The sequence below is a fragment of the Uloborus diversus genome, chromosome 2 (genome assembly GCF_026930045.1).
Source record: "Uloborus diversus isolate 005 chromosome 2, Udiv.v.3.1, whole genome shotgun sequence".
Classification (NCBI taxonomy): Eukaryota; Metazoa; Arthropoda; class Arachnida; order Araneae; family Uloboridae; genus Uloborus; species Uloborus diversus.
In genome coordinates, this window is record NC_072732.1 from 47,856,863 (window position 1) to 47,879,401 (window position 22,539).

At 32.9% G+C, this 22,539-nt stretch overlaps 1 protein-coding gene across 1 annotated transcript in view; it reads left to right on the forward strand.

The window, feature by feature from the left end:
- The first annotated feature begins 4,429 nt into the window (after window positions 1-4,429).
- Window positions 4,430-22,539, forward strand: part of LOC129216300 (zinc metalloproteinase nas-15-like) — a 46,559-nt gene continuing 28,449 nt past the window's right edge. Inside the window, exons 1-5 of the mRNA XM_054850510.1 lie at window positions 4,430-4,591; window positions 8,692-8,740; window positions 8,846-8,893; window positions 9,168-9,256; window positions 9,806-9,881. Coding sequence (XP_054706485.1) covers window positions 4,430-4,591; window positions 8,692-8,740; window positions 8,846-8,893; window positions 9,168-9,256; window positions 9,806-9,881 — 424 coding nt within the window. The remainder of the gene's footprint in view (window positions 4,592-8,691; window positions 8,741-8,845; window positions 8,894-9,167; window positions 9,257-9,805; window positions 9,882-22,539) is intronic.

A 22,539-nucleotide genomic window follows, 5' to 3' on the forward strand; every position in this document is an offset into this window, starting at 1 on the left:
TCCTTCCTCTTTACGTTAATTTATTGCTTCGAATACCAATGTAATGTATCACTGCATGAGGTTCTACTTGCAAAAGTGGTGCAAGTCTTCCACGTATGTGGGTCTGCATTCAAAGAGCTGGCTCTCTTGTTAGGGGCCATTCATTAATTACGTAAGGATGATTTTGGCAATTTTTGACCCCCTCCATGTAAGGATAAGTAAGTTTTTTCAACCCCCCCTATCTTACATACGATTCCGTTTTGTTTTTCAAAATAATAAAATAACAAATCTTAATATCTGGAATTGCTATTAAATTCACTATTATTGATTTTTTTTAAAAAACCTTTTTGTGTAAAGAAAGATTTACTAAAAGGAATCTACACTGAATTGTTTGTTTACACATATTTTTTATATATCGTGCGATAATAATTAAAAATGAGACATGCTATACACAGTGCGATTCTTTTGTTACATTTTACACTATTTATTCTCTGAAAAACAAGTAAAAAACAGCTCATCTTAACACGTTTTCTACCGTCCAGAAGCAAATAAAATATCAGGGCCGTATACGGGGGGGGGGGGGGGGATCTTAGGGTTCAACCCCCACCGAAAAGTTCGGTTTGAGATTTAAATGTTCATTTATATTTAAAAATTTGCAAAAAATATTGTTCCAAAATTCAAATGTCTTTCATATGTATATTAATTGCATAAAACGCTTTCATAATAGATAACCCGACGACTTGAACATTAGTACAAATAGCGCAAAGCTCCACATTAAAGTTTTAAAACCCTCCCTAAAATTATTTTCTAGTTATATATATATATATATATATATATATATATATATATATATATATATATATATATATATATATATATATATATATATATATATAAATGTATATATATATATATATATATATATATATATATATATATATATATATAAATATATATATATATATATATATATATATATATATATATATATATATATATATATATATACACATATATACAGACCTCTGAAATATGATTCCTGCCAAACCACTTGACCGCACGATAAGTAAGGGTATACAGAGATTTTTCCAACCCCCTTCCCCCTTCCTCCTCGGGATCCTAAAGTAATTAATGAATGGTAACTTACTAGTATCAGATAATTTTATAATTTCACCAATATATCCATAATCAGACGCAAACAAACAGGGGCGGACCGGCCTACCGATCCATCGGGTCGCGCCCCGCCTATGCGCCCTTAACACCTTTTTTTTAATTTTAATTTTATTTATTTATTTATTTATTCAAAATTTTTTATTTTATTTATTTCTTTATTTATTTATTTTCTTGGGCCAAATTTTCTAGTTACAATTTTTATTTATTTTTTAAATGTATCTTATTTTTTTATTTCTTGGTGCGACTTCCTTTTTTTGTTATTATTATTATTGGATAATTCCACGTCAAATCGCCTAAATTAAATAGTCGGCCGTGCCGTCATGTCTCCGATTTCGTCCATTATTTTTTTACTAATATATATCTATAAAAAAAGCCCAAATTAATTTTTTTTTTTAATTTTTTGAATGAAAATTGCGTTTTGGAGATTTTTTTCAAAAATTCGATTTTTGATCATTTTTCAGAGACACCGGTTTGGCATGAATTCAGAAAATCTCTCTAATTTCTTTATTTTTCAACCAATTAAGCTGAATTTGGTATCAATTTCAAGCTAATATTTTTCTCTTTTACTGTGAATTACAGAAAGTATTCTATGAACAGTTGGGCGTTGCCACTCTTTATCTAAAGTCAGTTTTTATGTTTTTTCAATTGGGAGATTAAATAAGTCATATATCTGGAGTACCTACTACGATCTGCATCAATTTTTTTTTTTTTTTTGTAGCATATTTAAATCATTCTCTTGCTATGTAGAAAAAAGTGGAAGGGTGTTTTTGGTTGTTTTGAAATTAAAAAATAAAGTTTGTTTTACAGAAAATACAAGTTTTCTTTAAATCTCATTTAAGCTTTAAAAAGGCCAAAAACTTTTCAGAACAATCAATACTGGACCCTCAAAGGATTTGCATCTATAATTAATCGCTAAAAAGTTGTTTACTTTGGAAAAGAGTTGTGCAAGAACCTCCGTTTCAGACTTCGCAAAAATAAATAAATAAATAAATGAATGAATAAAAAGAAAAACACCTTTGAATGAAAGTGTACTAAATATTAAGAACAATAATTTGAAGAATAGTATAAAAAATATTTCTAATGGAATGATTTTGCATTTTTTTTTTTTTTGGACATTAAAGGAAGGGGAAAAAAAAAGATACTGTTGAAAACTTACTACTACTGTTGTCCACACATACAATAAGTAATCCACAACTCTAGATTTCTCTGAAGAAGACTATTTTTGCTGATTGAAGTATATTTTAAAATCTCTTTGAAACTTATTGATAGAAATTCTGATTTTCTCATCTTCTGGTACAAAGGAAATGGCAAATTTTTGAAAAGACTTGACTTCACAACAAGGACGAAACTGCAGTCTCTGGATAGGAAAACCAGGCTGTTGGTGCATTACATGTAGTTCTGCTCTAGCCCTGGCTTAGGGGCGGTAACTTACTGTTTAAAACATTTTTATTTTCACATTCATACACTTACGCCTCCCTTGGAATTCTTCTACGCCCCCTAAATAGAGACAGATGATGAAATTCGGTTGACCAACAGAAGAACGAAATTGAAAAGGATCGTTCAACATCATCAAACACGAAACATTCAAAAGCATTTAAACATACAGAAATGAAATGCAGTTAAACATTGAAAAGTTTATGTGGAATTTATTTTAGAATGAAATAGTAGCCGTAAAATCGTATATGAAAGACAGCACCAACAATAAATATTAAACGCCCGAGATTTTGGAGGAAAAACAGTTACAACTGATTGAAGAGTTTCAGTTAATTTATTCACATACTAATGCTGCTTAAAATTGAAAATAATAATAATAATAATAATAATAATAATTAAATTAAAAAAAAAACAGATGACTGTCAAAAAAAATACAACGAATGAAAACTCAATTCAAAATAAGTTATCAATATTATCCAGCTGTGATGAGAAATGGTACCAACTGAAAGATTTACAACTTTACTTTTCCACTTTTAGATTTCTTTCTTTCTCTCATTCCATTTCCCTTTTTGATAGGGTAAGTATATTAGTTGCATAATAACGGATGAATGAAAAATACAATACAGCAGTTAACCCTTATGTCAGTTCGAAGGAAATTTTAGTTTTGGGAATTCATTTTTTGTTAGGTCTATTTCTGTTGACTTGCATTAGGGAAAAATAGCGCTCGACTTGAAAAGAAATTCCTGTAAAAAACAAAAAGTAAAATGCTGCAATTTACTGAAACGCCATGCCTACCAGTTTAAAAAACGAATTTTATGTTTTTCTTATGTTAACAGAATTGCTTTGTTTTCTACATTAGAAAAATTTGTTATTAAACAGCAGTCCCGATAAAAACAAAAACTGAAAAAAGCATAGATGTTTGTGTAAAGTTGCTACAATATCTAACTTATCATTTTTCAAAAGTATACTGTCCAAATTTTTGGTGAAACAAACATCTCATTCCTTAGCTCTAATAATAATTAGGTTTTCTAATTTTTCACTGCTGAAATGAAGGCGAAACTAAGAAAACTACTCTTGACAGTCAATGAATGCTGCAACTCTTTTAATTTCTTAAAAAGCAGAAAAAACTTCTTTGGTAGCACGACGATGGCAGGAGGCTACAAATTAAACACTGTAGCAGGAGAGTTGCATAGGTACCCATATGGGTGGAGGGGGGGGGGCTTGAGCTCCTCTCCCCTCTTCCCCTTAGAAATTAGAACTTCCTTGCTTTTAGTACTTTTTTCTTTGCAAAAATTTAAAACATTTCTTCTCCAGTCATTAATGAATAACTTATTAAAAATGTCAAATTTTAATGACTCTAATCTGCACTGAAATCAGTTTTTATGTTGCAGATATCATGCTAAACCATGAGGAAAATATGTGAGCCCCCTCCCCTTAAAATTTTGCATATGAGCGCCCATGGAGAGTTGGCGAGTCTGTATTCATTTTTTTAGTGCTTGAGACACTGTCTAGATGAAACAGCATTAAGGTTATCAACCTTATTTTGAATATGTGTGACATCAAGGTACTTGGAACACAGAATAAAGCAGTAATTCCTCAACTTTGACGTCAAATCTCCACTCCCTTAAAGCAAGTTCAAAGGGTGTCTTGTCATTTAATGAATGATAACGCCGGCAGGGCCGTCTACAATGCAGGAAATTAAATCACCAAGTCGCTTAATTAACACCTGTAATGATTAATTATAGGGGATTATTTACGGAAGAAACAGACTTTATATAAACGAGAGGGGGATTGCTGGGGCGATTGATTTTAAGTGATTGTATCCGCAAAGAAGAAACTAAAAATGATTTGTATCGTATGCACTTGGATGTTAAGTTGTGTAGTTTTTGAAGTGAGAGCTGAAGTGAAAAGAGATCCTAATATTTTTGGTAATTGGCGAGTGGATAGAATTCTTAATCTGGAATTACCAAAAGAATCGTTTAAGGAGAAGTTTTTTGAGAATGTGGTGAGTTGTTTCATTTATAAACTTCAGATGTTGAGGTAAAACGGTTTAATAGTGTAGGTTTGAATATATCAGGCATTCTGATCTAAAGTGGATTTAAAGGAGTGCGTCCAACTAAATTTTGTTGTATTCGATCGAATTCTATCTACCTGTAGGGTAGGCGAGAAATTTCCCTCTGGGAGTGGCAAGGGAAGTGCAACTGATACTGGAAGATAAAACTGATCGTATTTTGATTCGATCTAATTGAGTTGAATGAGCCCCTTGATCTACTTTAGCTCTGAATGCCTCATAGACAGTAGTTCTCAAAACAATACAGTTTTTTCAATAGTGCTTTTTAGTGCACGCAGTGTTGCAAGATTACGTGAGAAGTAGTCGATTCAGCTACCTACTTTTTTCCGCGGCTGACAACCTAAAATTTTATTGCTGGTTAAGCTTTGAGATACTGAAAATTTTCGAAAAAGTTGCTTTCATTTTCTGGATGACTATTCAAATAATATACTTTTAAGAGAAAAAGACGTTTTACTGAACTCAAAAGAAAAGATTTGGCCTAGGGTAGACCGACCAGTGAATGAACAGTACGTCTTTTTTAAAAAAGTAAGTTTGCAAATTTTTTTCTAAATAAATTCACTACAAAAGCGTTCTTTATTGATATTCTAAGCTATCTGACACCTGATTGGTTAATTTGAATACGCATTTTTTTCCTGAAAAAAATTTGAAATTTTTACTGCCGTGAATCGTTCTTTTTCTCTTTCAAAATAATAAGACTGGTTTCGTGCTATCAATTATTTTCATAAATACATATTATTTTTATTAATAAATTTTATTTTTCAACTCTACGAAAGAAAAATTAAGCATACATATTTAGGCTATGAATTTAAATTGTTTCAGTCAATACAGAATACGTAGATTTTCACGTAGAGAGGTGTTCAGTCATTGGGTACGAAAAAATGCGAAAACCCAGTGAGTGAACACTGGCAAAATTTCTTTTGATTTAAAAATAAATTTGAAGTTTCTTTGAGATATTTTCGTTTTCGTACTTTTTGTAATGCAGATAGTTTTATGTGCTTATTTATTTATTTCATTATATATTTTATAATTTCTTTATTTTTTTTCGCAAACAGTGCACTTTTTACTGAGTTTTATGTTTTATCTATCTATATCTCAATCTGTATTTTACCCTACCTACCTACATATCTATCTATCTGTCTGTCTCTCTCTCAGTCTGTCTATCTAGACTTCTACCTATCTGCATGTACCTATCTACTTATCTATCAATCTAACTATATATCTACCTATTTACATCTATCTAGCTATAGCTTTATCTCCCTTGATAGATAGGAAGGTATATAGAAAGATAGAGAAATAGAAATATATATACAAAGAGAGAGAATAGATAGGTAGATATGTATGTATGCTTGCATATAGACAGATAGATAAATAGATAGAGGAAGATATAGAGATAGATATATTATAAGTAAGAGGTAAACAGATATATATATGTAGATAAATATAGAGATGGAATAGGTAGGTAGATTGATAGATCGATAGATTTATTGATAGATAAATATATAGGTAGTGGTTAATAGATAGATAGATAGGTAGATAGAGAGACTGATATAGCAATAGATAGATAAGTAGAGAGACTGATAAATAGATACATAGATAGGTAGATAGAAAGGTAGACTGGTAGATAGACAGGTAAATAGATTGACATGTAGATAAGCAGGTAGATAGATAGATAGATAGATAAGTAGATATATAGATAGATAGATAAATATATAGTGGCTAGATATAGATAAGTAGATAGATCGATAGATAGAAAAATAGATAAGTGCTTAGATAAATAGGTAAATAGACAAAGAGATAGACCGATAGATGTGTACATAGAAAAATATGTTTTTAGATCAACCGATATATATGTAGATAGACAGATGGAGACATAGATATGTCAAAAAATAGGTAACTAGATTAGTAGATAGAAAAATAGAAAGATATATAGATAGATGGATTGAGATATAAAACGATAGATATGGATAGATAAATAGATATAGATAGTTATATAAATAGAGAGCTAGATAAATAGATATAGATAGTTATATAAATAGAGAGCTAGATAAATAGATATAGATAGTTATATAGATAGATAGATAGATCTCAAAGAAACTTAGTTTATTTTTGAATCAAAATTTATCATGTTCATTCACTGAACCAATTTGTGTTCATTTACTGGTTGGAGGTGTTCATTCACTGAGTCATTGTGCCATTTTTTCTTTAAACACCTAAAAAAGTCGGAAGCGGTACCATTTAGGTTCCCGGGATTTTTTTGAGATATTTACATAGATCAATTAAAATATTTTAACTATCACGATCTGTATAGTATAGAATTTAAAATTACTAGGATTTTTTAAAAATGAAATTGTGCTTAGCTGTTCATTCACTGGTTGGTCTACCCAACGACTACTACTACGGTCAAACCGGGACGTCTGGCAAGCCTACTTATGGGTTATTCGGCTAGTTTAGTTCCATTCGGGACTTCTTGTTCAAGGATATTTAGCAGAAGGAAGATGTGCGAATATAGCATAGGGGAGGGAGGCCCCCGAAGCGGATAGGTTAACGAAGAACGCTCGAAAGTTGTAGTTTTGGGATTTTTATCGCAACAGTTTCGGTTTTATTTCCTAGCAGGGTTCTTGAAGTTCAAAATAAAAAAGTGATTTTTGCATTATTTCAAACCCAATATTTATTTATTATCAAACATTACAAACACTTGAAACACACGCTTTGCCCTACCAGGGGGCCTAAAGCGGGTAAGCCGGTTGCGTACAGCGGGCAAGCTTAACAAATTAGGACTTAGTACATTTGCCAATCAAATATGAAGTTATAAATGATTAAATTAATTGACCTAGCTAACTGCCTTAAAAATTTATACTTTTCCAATTTAAATTGAAAATCTAAGTCAGCACATTTGTTTACAGAACATAAAGAATTGACTGATTAAATTAATAGACTTACTAATTGCCATCATAAAAAATAACTTTATAATGTTGTACCTATCCCATTGAAATAGAAAATTTAAGACAGCACATGTGTCAAGAAATTATAAATAAATATATGGTTAAATGTTATACCAGCTTTGCCCTACGCACTTAGACCGAAGACACGTTTTTCATTTCAATAATTATAACCTTAAATTTAGAAAGAAACAAACGAAATGACCATCGTAGTTTATAGGTGGATGGTGCCAGAATAACGAAATATTATTAATATTTAAAAAATAAACTGGTCTTTGATTAATCACAAGTAAGATACCTTTAGTTTTTTTTAGATATGTATCATTTTCCTTATTTTAAGCCTGGCCATGCCGCTTCACTGCTACTGCTGCTTCGCTGTGACTGATTGAAACTCGGGAGTGTTCGGGAAAACACGACATACGCAAACATCGCAGCTTGCATACATGCGGCGGCATATGAACGCCTACCCGTTTTTGTGCGACCCACCCGCTTTGGGCCACCCTCCCCTATTACGTCACACTGCAGGGTCCCCCGTACGTACCAATATTTGTGGTTTAACAGGTTGAATGGGGACCTGAGGAGACCGCTCTGTTTTTTGATCTGGACCATAAGCTTAGCAGTTCCGGGTCCAGCACCCCCCGGAGGTATTGATTCACTTGGAGGACTTTGTGACCAAGACATTTAACGTGCCCCGGTCACCATTAACGAACACGGTAGATTTTCTACAGGCTGGCTCTTCGGTTACGAGTCCAACGCTTTACTGGTCAGGCACCACGGTTCTCGAACATGGCACACACTTGCTTTAACGGACAACACTATGTAACGGACATTTTTAAAAATAATATGACTGGGCCGAAGTGCTCCTACGTACAATTAGCTATACTCTATCTTATTTTGTTGAAAAGCTTTAAAATGTTAATTGGGTTGCTGGTTAGAAAAATGAAATAAAACATGAACCTTGACGATGACGAAAGGTTCAATCTATCAACGAAGAATTCAGTTTTTTCCCCTACATGAAGTAAACCATTCTTTACGTAGTTGTACATCCAGTGTTGATTTTCTGCATTTTAGATTGTTATCCTCTCTATTTTACAGAAAACTCAAGACTGTGGAAATGCTGAAGTAGAAAACCCGGAGGAACTAGGTACTTTCTTAACAACTCCACAATTTCTAAAATAAATAATTTCAAGCATTTTAGATAATTTTATTTAGATTTAATGCTAGTGTCTATGTCTGTTGCTTTTCCAAGGTCTTCCTCTGACACCAGAAGACTTTGAAGCGGGTCAAAAAATATCAGGTGAGTTGGATTAATAAATTATGCATTCTAGAACTGATCGGTGCACTGTGCACCGGTCTAGCATTATACTTGTACTTATGGGTTAAATCATCATCTGAGACAGTGAGAAGCAAAGGGGACGTAAGTGACAAAATTAAAAACTTGGAGATAAACAGTGGTGAACCATTCCTTTGTCTTGGGGCTAGAGATAGTCAAAAGTGTTATGTGGTTCATTGACGGCAACCTTCCCCTATTAAAATTATATTTTCTAACAAAACTCCTTTTTTATTTATAGATAAGGATTTTGCACCAGCTCCGGGATTGGATCCTCTGCATTTATCCGGGCACTTTGAGGGAGACATTAAGAACCCAAAATTTATTGAAGTATGAAATTATTCTTGAAGTCTTCCTCTGGGACATTCATGTTTTACATTGATTATTATATTATGCTTTTTCACAACATTGAAAAAAAATAAAAAAAGAAATATTTAGGATGAAGTTTACTTGGGTTATCCAAAATTTCAGCTTAAAATATTTAGTAGTTTTTTTTATTTTTTTTATTTTTTTATTTTGCGCGTAAAATTTTTTTAACAAAGCCACTGTGTCGTTGGGAGTAAAGTACACCGGGGTTTGTTTTCATTGCTTCATTAACAACCTGTAAAGTAAAGTAGCAACTTAAAAATGATGACCTCTTGGTGAATATTTTTGCACTAATGGTCAGAATACAACCAAATTTTGTTTTGGGCCTAATTTATACACTGATATCATTTTTGTTGCCGAAAGCTAACCGAAAATGTTTCTAAGTCACTGTTTGTTTTAATATTAATACGTCTTTTATCTAAATTTTACTTTAATAGTCAATCATATTTAATGTATTATGTTTTATTTATTCCCCTACTGATTTTGATTACCCCCCCCCCAATTTTCTTTTAGGGACGGAACGCTATAAGAGATAACCACATGAAATGGCCAGCCGGAGAAATTCCTTACGTGATCGCTAGAAGTTTTGGTAATTTTTCTTTCCATTATTCATTTCAATTAAACTCAGTAAAATATTGATTTATTGAGTGAATATAAATCTACTCGCAGCAGTTTTTTTACTTCTGAACTACTTTATTCTCTAAATAGCTACTGGGAAATTCCAAAAAGAGTCATTTTCATTTCCTCGTTATAATTTATGAACGTTTTAAGACTTACGCATTATTTTAGGGATTTAAATATTTTTCAGAGTATTTTAACAATTATTATAATAAATTGTTAATATAATAAAAGTAAATTTATATATTTAGTTTTATAGTGCACTTTATGCAAGTCTTTTGTACCAAAATACTAGGGTTAGAGCTAAATTAAAGGTAATGTACGGACAGCCCGGTTATGCCATCCAAATACTGCAGTTTCGCCCTCTCTCTCTCTCTCGTTCTTGTGACTGGTGTGTTAACCATATACAATGAAGCACCATTTATACGTTTCTCTTTTATACGTTTTTTAAATTGGTCCCTGCAGAGACTAATACACATTAACCTATACCTTTTATACGTTTTTTCATGTGTACGCTTTTTTCATAAAGTCCCTTCAAAAACGTATAAATGGGGCTTCACTGTAGTAAATTTGTCATTTCCTCACACATTACTTATTTATTTTTCTTATTTGATAATTATTCTGAGTATTTTCACTGAATGCACACTAACTTTTTAACGCTCCAGACTAATTTATTTATTAAAATATTGTAAACATTTTACAGGACATAATATATTTTTTTCAAAACATTGCATAAATCTATCCGTAAAAAATGTTTCGACGGTTTTTATCCGCTTTATTTTTCAGAATTTTTTGAGCTTAAAATGACCATTCTTATGAGAATGACTCTGTTACTTTAATAATGTGCATAGGGGCGCCCCGAAGTTAAATTTTTGGGAGGGCAGAAACTCTCGATTTTCTCAATAAAACTCCAAATTTAGCCGAATGATCATAATTTTGCCGATTCGTCAGACAAAATTTGCCGAACGATGATAATTTTGCCGAATGGATCACCAAATTTTGCCGAATAATAATAATCTTGTCGAATCGTCAGGCAAAAGTTGCTAAGGCGAAATTTGCTGAATAAGAAAATTTTTGGAAGGTCACAGTGACCTTCCGTTATCTCCCATCCGAGCTCCGAACGCGCATTTTAGTAATATATATCAAGCGTTGCGGGGTATAATTCTGCAAGATTTGCATTCACGACAGTTAATCACCCAGTGATATACACAATACACACACACACGATCTCTCTCTCTTTATTTTTTTTCCTTCAAAGAGACTGAAATGCCCCACTCTACTCCCCCTCCTTAAGCATCTCAATTTGCATAATTAAAAACTTAAATAGAAGATTATAAACACGAAAAAGAAAAAGACAGCAATGAAGGTTAAAGAATGAAGTAGGTGAACAAGAAATCTTGAAACTCCAACTTGTCAAATACCTGAGACAAAAAAAAAAAAAAAAAAAAGAATGCATTAAGTTTATCGTGTTTAAATCATAAGAATCATACAAAATTTGTTCACCTTCAATTCATGAAGTTACTTTTATCTCACAACACTTTTATTTTACGGGAACACTGAGAAAAGCAGAATAGCGGGGTAAAGCGAAATGGTAAAACATTTATCACCGTTTACAGCGCCATCTATCGGTCAGATTTTAACTATATAGTTAAACATGTTGTTTTCAGTATATCCATAAAAATCAAGATACGTGACAATTAGATATTCATGTTGTAATACATTGTAGTGCGTCGAAAATGATTTTTGTTATTTTGAAAGGACAAAACCCTTGTTAATAATAGTTCAAATATTAATTGAGATGTACTGATATTAAAGTGCAGTATTTATTTCTTTAATATTCGGCAGGATTTGATTTTAAATGCTGAATACATTCGTCAAGTGTATGCGGAGCAAAGGGAACAGTTAATTCAGTTGCATTCCTTAAATTATTCCATCACTTAAGTATTCATTCATTCATTCATTGCGTAATTCAATATTTTATTTATTAATTAGTTAACTGTTTCTTTATTTATTCATTCATTGTTTTGTTGTTGGTTCATCCATTCATTCATCTAATTATCATTGATTAAATGGAAAATATTTCATCAGAAACACATTTCAACTATCGCTTTCTTCCCCATATGAGGCAAAGTGTTAACAACTTTTTACATTTGTTTTTGAAAGCACAAATTTACTGCCAGAAAAAAAAAAAGAAAAAAACAATAATAATAAATAATAATCAACACAAGTTTTATTATAAAATACGTGGTTCACTCTTATGTGCTGCAATTTTGAAAACAAATTTACAATTTCTTCATTTCGAAAAATATAAGTTTGCTTAACCGTTTCACTTTACCCTACACATTCCCCTACATTCCTATCTTTTTAATTTTCAAATGAAATAAATAACGTCAACTGTCTGATCGGAAGTGTTTCAGTAACTAGTGGTTCTATCAGTGGCTTTTAAATAATGCACTCACTCAGGCCTCAATAGAAGGAGGAACTGTGTGAATCTTCTAGAATTAAGGAAGACGGACAGAAACGACGGTTGGAGGAGCATCTAAAAAAGTGGCATTGAGGGAGAAGAGGAGGGTGGGTGGGATGTTGGATGAAAACGGAGAAACTCGATGGAATTTCGTTTTCTCACTGAGATTCAGGTTGCCAGATGGCCAAGAGAAGTAAACAGACTTTTTTCTCTTTTTTTGGAAAAGATGTACGTGAAAGGTATATGAACTGCCACTTGACAACCTGTGAAAATCGACATTTCCGTGGTAAACAACGAAACGTTGCATACCAAAGTGTTCAGGGAAAAATTTTCATCATCTATTTGTATTTATCTGCTTTGAAAATAAATCTACTTTTCAAAGAAAATGAGTTACCAAGAGCGATCAAGAAAATGTTCGACCATATTAACTCAGGTGACTTTAGGGACACATATTCGATTAAAAATAAGTGTAGATATTGCAGGATTTTATTCATTATACTAACGAACACAAGCGTGGGGGAGGAGGCAGCAGCCGTTCCCTATATTTAGAGCATGTTTGCTCTAAAAAACAAGGGGAGGTTACTCTGAAAACCATCCTCTATCTGCCCTTCTTTAAACCTTAATTTTGGCTTTGTCCGTATAAACGGGAAAAACATTCAACTAACAAAATTTGCATGCTCCTACATTTTTCGAAGGTTAGTAACAGGGCTGTGGAGTCGGAGTCGGACTGATTTTGGGGTAAAGGAGTCGGAGTCGTTCGAAAACATGTCGACTCCGACTCCGGGTTTCTTTTTTTCTTTAATTTTCGCTGACTCTCCTTGCAATTTTTAAAAAACGGAATACCAATTAATTTGACTATATGTATAAAGGTCTACTAATAAGAAAATAACTGTCATTCTGGCAACCAGCTGGCTTGATTGTTTATCGAACTTTCTATAACAGCTACCTACGCCGCAGGTTCCTAGTTTGCTTATTTTTTTAAACTGATAACAAATGTCAACAAACGGTTTTGTCGCTTAACATTTTCTAAGTAATCATTTTAATATAAGAATTATAAAATATTTTTTATCTCGATCAAAGTTATAAAATAGTAAAAGGAATGTATCGCTTGAGCAAGTCGGGAAACTTCTGACTGTGCTTGGTAAATTCAAATTAGTGTTGATACGAAAGCGCAAATCCAAGAGATGTGGTAAAATAAAATCGTTTTTTTAAATCTAAAGACTTTATGTAAGAAAGCTCGGTTATCCCTAAAAAGTACAAAATAAAATCAGTACATGATTTATTGGTTACAACACTCAATAATTGTAGTTAATTATAAACTCTTAAACTCTTCATATTAAGGTTAATTCTTAAGCTGCCAATAAAATTAAAATTAAAATTGAACCATGAAATGTAACTATAGTAAAAGCTATTCGCACAAAGCTGTATACCGCCCCATTTGGTGTAAAATTTGCTCCAGACGTACATGTACCCGACCTCTCCTCGCAGTATAGTGCAATATTTTCGTTGAAATTTTTAATATGAAGTTTAAGATTTATTATTGGGGAAAATTTTCAGAGTTAAAGTTTTTCAATTTTTATAGACTCTGAAATTGAGATGAGGTATCACCCACCAGATGGGTGTCACCCGGGAGGGGGGGGGGCGCCCTCTCTCAAAAAAGTTTTTTGACATAGCAAATTTTTTTTTTTTTTTGCTCCCAAATTACAGCTTTGAAAATTGAAAGCGCAAGATTTGATCAACTTCTATGTGTTAAATATTAAAGGGGAACAAATTAATCCTTTTCATTTTTTTAAAATGGGATTTTTAAGTAATCCCACTTTAGAAATCGCAACTATTGGATAATTTGATTTTTAAATTGAACTTCTAACGTTGTATACATCTTAGGTTTACAGTAAAATATTACACGAAAAAAAAAAATTACCCGAAGTCAATCCCGCGAGATTTTGGGATTGTAATGAGCTAATTCCGCGGGATCCTGTGCGATTGACTTTATTTTTTGAAAAGTTAAATTTTTATGTCAAATAGAAAAGGTTGTGCTTTTTAGAAAGGACTGCTTTTGTTACTTGAATTAGTAGCTTCCTCAAATTCTGTACACCAGTTGAAGTGTACAACAAAGTTAGATCCCAAACAGTGACTATCGTTTGGTACGCTAAAGTGTGCCCTAAAAAAGTCCAATAGCATGGGAAGGGATCTTAGCTCAAAAAATAATGCGCTTGAGGAAAATGCTTGTTGTGGTTCCATTGTAGTTAGTTTCACCGAGATTAAATAATTGTGAACATTTAGCAAGCGATCCCCATAAACCTTATCACATTCTAAAATAGATTTTCTTTTCTTTTGGTGGTCACATGTTTGGTTTTTGCTCAAGAACTGCAAATTTCAGACCGAAACAATATCCATTTGATTTGTGTATTTCTGTATCCAATTTAAGTTGCAATGAATATCCTTCCCTTGTTGCGTCATTAAACTAGTCATTGATCAGAGTAGTTGATTCATTACAGCTGGAAGTGAATGCTGATTGGTATCACCAAGTCGCAATCTCAGTAAAAGGTTTTAAATAACTTCTCTAAATTTACTTCTCACTTTAAAGGGACATTTTAAAACTTGAGTAGTTTAACATACTGTCTACACTGTCATGCGAGTCATCCTGTGTTTCATCCGAGTTTCTGTTGCCTCTTTTAGACTAGTGCCGAATATATTGCAGGTTTCCCAGCTAATTCATTTAATATAATTATCAAGATACCGCCCACATTTGTAATATTTGATTCACGGTGACACATTCATCGGTAGGCATTTTCTACAGGTGGAAAGAGCATAAATAATGTCATACTTTTCATTACTTTCTTCTTCGGAGAAAAATGTTGTGCATTGTGCAATTATAGTAAGTTTTGAGTGAATTCCTTAAACTTACAGAAGTGTCCCAACATTGCATTCGGGCTACTCCAGAGGGTTTTGCAACATGTAATGCGCTGTCTCAATTTTTTCTAAGGCGCAATTTTCTGGGTTTCAGATTTTAGTGATGGTTTTAGAAAACGTTTATAATTTTTACGCATTTTCTCAACTGCTGAACGTATGAAAACAGAATCCTCGAATGAGAAGACCAACTCATCGTCAGAAAAAGATACTCATTCACCGTTCATCGTATGAGACACGAAGTTTTTCCTGCTCTTCTAGCAGATACACGAGGAAGGCGATTCAAACTTCAGATGATGCTTGTGAGAATATTCGTTTTATTATGAGAGAAAAAGTTGAAAAACATTTGCATGGATAATCTTTGCGAGATTGCAAACTTTGAGCGATTTCGCTCTTAATCCAGCGGGATCAGTCGCGCTAAATATCATGAGGGAACCCGCGGGATTTGGGATCGGGATATCGGTACTGAAAACCCCTGCCCAAACGTTTGTCTCTTTTCAGTTGCAACAAATACTATACTTTGGTTTGGTATTATGTTAGTATGAAGTGAAGCTTGGCCACGGAGAGATTGCGAATGACCTTGAAGCGGAAACATCATTTGTATTGGATTGTTTGCTATTACAGTGAAACCTGTGTAAGTTGATCATTGGCAGTGCGCTACTTTAGTGGTCAACTTAAACAGGTAGTCAACTTATAGCGGTTAAATTATATGGTATAGATCTGATGCTGTACCTGAAAATAGAGGTCAACTTTCAAGGGTAGTCAACTTTACAGGTTTTACTGTATTTTGCAATAGATAGGAATAGCGAGAACGCGTCTCTTACTACTCCTAGCTTTCTGGCTGATTCTATTACAGATAATACAAATGAAGTTTCGCTTCATGGTCATCCGCTTTCTCTCCATGGTCAAGCTTTAGTAGATTTCGATTCCTTGTTGTAATTCTCGGAAAGCCCCCCCCCCCCCTCCAAAAACCGATGAGTATTCCTTGCTAGTAACCAAAATCATGGCTTTCAAAAATTAAATTAAAATAATCCAGTGTCCAGTTAATGAAGCATAAGGTTCTCTCGCAGGGGCGGACTGGCCCGCCGCCCCACAAGCCGATGCGTTCTCCCGCCTATACGCCCTCAAGCCTGAATTCCTTTTTTATTTATTTTATTTATTTATTTATTTATTTATTCGCACTTTTTTTTTTTGCACCTTTTGAGGGCCAAGGCGCCCCATGCGGGACAAAGTTCGCCTCTTTTCATTCGTCATGAACTATGTTCAAATTTCGGGTAAGGTATGGCTCTTATTGATCGTTATATCATTTCTTCCGATCATGACCTAATATTTAGAAATCCATTTCAAGCTGTGGGATATCCCGCGATCCTCAAGGCTACTTCGTATTAGTTCACACGATGGTCATTAGGTTGCAACTAAAACACCAAAGCAGTTGTGAGAGCAATTTAAAAAAGTTTCAAAATAAATCTGAAAGCAATCAATTTTTTTTAGAGGGAAATAAACATTTCAGCTAATTTTTTTTTTTTTTTTTTTTTTTTTTGATTTCGTGACCACCACCTGTATGAGTACACTTTCTTTCCTTGGTCCTTTTTTACTTCAACTCCGCCGCTCCAAAATATACAATGGGGACTTAAAGGTCAACCCGCAAAGAGATTATGCGCATTTAATACGCAGTTACCAACAAGTTTCCAAAAGCTTGATTGCTACACAGTATCGCCGTGATCCACGGCAAAAGTGTATATTTAGCGAGAAGGGAACTTTCTTCCTGATTTTGCTCAAGGATGCGATTAGCCGTACTATATAATCAAGGGAATTCACGCTCTTTTTTTACATCAATACTCAGGGTTCGTAAATTGATTTGCTTTTAAGTAGTGCTCCTCCACCTGAGCTTTTCCCCTCAGATCTCTCTTTGTCCGAGAGTCATACGAGTTCTAAGCAACACGCTATCAAGCCGTTTTTTTTAAAGCAAAAATGTGTTATTTCCGGGTCTTTCAAATATGTTTTACTGGTGAAATTTAGTTTTATTCGTTGCAACTTTACTTCATTGAAAAATCGCAACAGTTTGTAGGCATATTGGTAATTAAACCTTTCAGATGTGGCGTCCAGTATATCGGACATGAACTTTAAACAGCTGCTAATCATTTATTACTTGATTAAATTACTCGATTTTTTTTCGTAGTTCACTCTTTACATTCTGCTTATTATTATCTGTGCAAGAATTTTTCGTTTTGGGATTGACAACATTAAGAAATAGTGATTGGGAGATTGGAACTGGCTCATTTTCCCAACCACGAATTCTCGTCGCAAAAGCAAGGTGTATTTTCTTATTTAAAAAAAAAAAATAATCTTCGAATAATCATTTCAAATTTTTATATTATGTTTTATTATTGTTTAAAGAATATTTTACAATGAAGTTTTTTTAATGTTTCATCGTTTTTTTATCTGAAATATTTTTTTAAAAAATGTATGTTCGGATTATTGGACGAGTCATAACTCTTTAAATTTTTTCTTCTAAAAACTTGAAATTTTGTCTATAAGATACTCTTTACCATAGTACACACTGTCTACCAAATAAAACGTTTTGGTTAAGTATTTCGTAATTCCGTCTGAAAGGGTATAAGGAACTATAACAATCAGCGCAGTTATACTGTAATAGAATGTTAAACATGAAGTCTACAGCTTTCACTAAAACAAAGAAGCATCAGTGAAAGTGATTTGAAATTCCCGTTGATTAAAATGATTATTCCACCGAGAGATTTAGCAGAGATCCCCTTCCCCCTCGCTAAAGGCTTAAACATTCTTAAGAAGAGTGAAATTCAGTTTGGGGAAGTGAAATATATGCAAATAGAGAAGGCCATAACAGTGATCAATCTCCTTCTAAGGTTGAAATGGTATGGATGGCACAGCAAAAGAAAAAAGAAGACGAGTACTACTTTGATTTTTACCATTTAAAATGTTTGACATTTGATGTTTAAAAAATAAAACATTTGAATAAAAATATTTTAAAAATTACAACCCCTCATCTCCCCCCCTCCCCATCACTTTCCATGGTGCTACATTTTCATTTAAAATACGAAGAATCAAAATACGCTTGACTAAATGGTTTAGGCATATTTCCTATTTTCAGTGCTTGAAACATGAATGAAGAGGCGTTAAAAATATCGCAGCAAAAACAACCTTGTTGTAAAAATTTCCCCGCCAAGAAAACCTTTAACCCTTCTCCACAAAAAAGAAAGCCTTCATTCTACCCAAAAAATCCTCAGCCTTAAAATGTCATGATATCTACCAAACTATCATCCTCCCTGTTCTCCTCTTTCATCATACCTACTTCCGTTAGAACCTCCTCCCACCTTCAACTCCTCAGAAATATGGATAGATCCTTTAAATTATTTTTCTCGTTTGGCGGGAAGCTTTTCTAAGTGAGATGGTTGCTTGGAAACACAGGATGACTCGTATGACAGTGCAGTAAGTTAAGCTGCTCAAGTTTTTGAATGTCTCTTTAAAGTGAGAGGTAAAATTAGCGAAGTTATCCAAAGACTTTTATTGAGACTGCAACTTGGCGAAACCAAACAACACTCACCCCTTGCTGTAACGAATTAAATGCACTGATACAATGTCCAATGTTAATGAAGCAACAAGGGTATTTTCAATGTAAGTAACATTGGGTACAGTAAAACACATATTCAATAAACATCGTTTTTGTCCTAAATTTGCAGTTCTTGAACAAAAACCAAGTACAAAAAAAGAAAAATCTATTTCAGAAGGTGATGAAGTTTATGTGGATCTTTTGCTAAATGTTCACAATTGTTTAATCTCAGTAAAACCAACTGCACTGGAGCCACAGCACGTATTTTCATTAGGCGCATTATTTTTAAGCCAAAATCCTTTCTCATTCCATACGAGCAATGCTTTGTTAGGATGCTACAGACTTGTTTAAGGCACACTTTTGCGCATCAAACGATAATTTCTAGTTGGGATCTGACTTTACAATTGGTGTATGGCATTCGAGAAAACTACTCATTCAATTACAAAAGGAGTCCTTCCTAAAAATCACAATTTTTTTCTATTTGACATTAAAATTGATTTTTTAGTAGAATCAAGTCAATCCCGTGGGATTTGCTCCTTGAATCCCGAAATCCCGCGGGACTGAACTGTGATTGGAAATCCTAGTCGCGGAATGCACTTTTTGGGGGCCACTTTGTCTATCACAGAACTATGTCATGTTCTTATCATGTGCGTGCAAAAAAACTGTAGTGGGGGAACTTTGCAATGGAAAATTTGGGAAAGGGAATAATTATTTACATCCCCATGTCCCCTCCAGAAATTCGATTCACCCCCGAACTCGAACACCGGGAGATGAACCACTGTTTTCACCCTGCTCTGCCGTTTTCAGTAATAGGAAATTTTATTTCATTCTATCGTAATCGTTTAAATATAAAATCAATTAATGAATTTGTAAAACGGCGATTAGGTAAGACGTCTCCAAGAAAAGTTCAATCAAAATTTATCTCTTCAACTTTTCAACTAGTAAAAAACAAAATTAGTAAAGTACTTCTGAAGAAACTGTCCAGTGGCAAAAAATTCCCGAGGGAAATAAATGACAAACAGTTGTCCAGTCCAGTTACCCCTATTCATGTCCTCGACCCCCTACTGTCGTCCCCGGCAATAAAAAAAAAGATAAATGGGCAGGGGTCATGGGCGTCGCTGGCTCTTCGTTATTGGGGGGGGGGGGACGATTGATGCAATGCAGAACAATCACCAAGGGGTTATACACCCCCCCCCCTTTTTAAACGGGAACTTTTAATTTAGTGATGTTAAAAGAAACGGGAAGCCTAGCAGCTCAAAAATAAAAAGAATGAAATAATGAATAAAAGTAAGAATTAAATAAATATCCGTGTGCTGAAAAGTAAAAAAAGATAAAACAAAGTTCATAGGTACAAATTTTCAGGAAGCAGCAAGCACGTGTTTCGGAGTTAAATGAAACCCTTTTTCTATCTTAAAGAAGGAAGTTTATGGATAGCTCATTTTTATCGGTCGTGTTTGTTCATCAACATGATTTCTATACATATTGTCTGTGAATTTTTATCAGCATTAAGCTAAAAAAGTTTTAACTCTGAAAATCGATAAAAACGGGTTTTTTGTAGTTTTTGTAGGAACAGCATTAATGAAAGAGTTTTTCTTTTCAAAAATTAAATTTACTTTTGTTGATAAAAGTAATTTTTTGAAAATACTCACAAGAAACTTATTATAAAGTTTTTTCTTTTTTTTAATTGATGTTCCCGTTCGGGAACATTGACGTTCAAAAGGCTAAAAATACGGTCGAAAACCGTCTCAAATAAGCGTATTTTTAATGTTTCAAAAAGATAACCGAAAATAAAAAGTTAGTCTCTAAATGTGAATCTAATCCCGTTAAAAGCAAAGCATACAAACAGGTGAAATATTTTCCCCTACGGATAAAATAGTTGAGCGCATCAAGAAAAAATACTAGTAAATAATGCAATAAAATAACAATAGTTTCACTTTTTATTTTCAAGGGAGAATAGCTCGACTTATTTCATGAGCAGCAGTTTTAAATTTCGAAAACAAAAAAAACCTTACTTAGGTAACGGATCTCCCTCCTCTGGTATTTTGTAGTGCAAAATACCCTTGGCATTGCCCTAAAATGCAAAGAAATTCCGAGAGTCTACTGAACATCGAACACAAAATTGAATATCCATATGATCACTGATATATCAAGAATCTGAAATATATCAAGATAATAGTGATATAAAAATATCAGTAACTTCAGTGTTAATTTATAGCAGCGGAGTTATTATTTTGATATATTTTGCACTATTATAATATTTTTTATTTATTTCTTTAACTTACTTTTTTCGTTTCGCATTTACTATAAACAGCAGAAATAACATGAATAGAAAAATGTCTTCTTTTAAATCGGTTTTTATCCTTGAAAGAGAAGGAAGAACAAATTGATTCATTTCTAGAAGGATAATGGCAAATAAGCCGTACTATTCAACTTTCAAAGAAATAATAGTATAATTAACAATGTACGTGAATTCACACATTGACCTATAATACACCACAAAACCTTTTCCTTTAAAGTAGCAAATTAAATCAAAACTTTATATCTTTCACTATTCTTTTATAGCCTTATATCAATGTTCATTTTGTAAATGAATTTAATTATCTAGAGGGGAAATATTTAGGTTTTGGATGAAAATTATGCGCAAGGAAGGGGCATTATTCTCATATTTAGGTTTATAAAAACTAAAAGTAAAAAATTTATCTTTTATTTACGTTTTTGTAATTCTCTGGATATTTTACAATCCTAGATTATTATTAATAATCTTGATCATAGACTGGGAATTGAGTAAATTTTACCGCTACATCAATATATTTAAATAAATAAAACTGAAATTTTATACTATTAACAAAACAATAAAATATAACTTTAAAAGAAATTCCTTAGGGGTTCTTATTGTTACGACATCTGTCTCGGTAGATTTTAAAAACTAGTACGTTTATTTTATTATTTTTTTTTTTTTTCAAGTTTCAAAGCTAGAAATGTTTCAAGAATGCAATATTTTGACTGCACTTCATTTGAAGCAACTAAAGTTGTTCATATAATTATTAACTAATTATAATTTTACGTAACTTATTTATTTCTTGGGAATTTTCAAGTTAAATAGAATATATTATCAATTCTATTGCAGTTTCTGGTTCCAAGGGTTCAGCACAAAAACTTTTTAATAAAATATAATTTCCCACTAGATTTTGTTGCATGGTTTAGTTGTGTATAACTAAAAGGACAATAATTTATAAAATTATAATTGAAAAAATGAATATTCTTAACATAAATTATTACAGGCCGAAGTGGCCGAGTCACACCTCAAACCTCATGATTCAACCAGGTCGGATGCTTCATTCAATCCCTTCTTTGTAATGCGGTTTTTACTACAGAGAGAGAAAAAAACGATTTGTGAACCATTTTAAATTTACCATTAACTAGGAATTCCAACCAAACTTCGAGTTTTCAGTATTTATACCAGTAACGTCTCCCTTCAGTAATGTACAAGAAACAAGAAAAGTATTGAATTTTAAGAACTTAAATTATTAATTTTCAGTGCATTTTTGGTCACTATTCTTGCAAGCCAAGATAATCAAAGAACGAAATTAAGGTATTTCTTCTAGAGTGGAGAGAGAGAGAGAGAGAATCCAGAATCCTCTCTTCAGTTGTCATATATCTCAGAAGTAA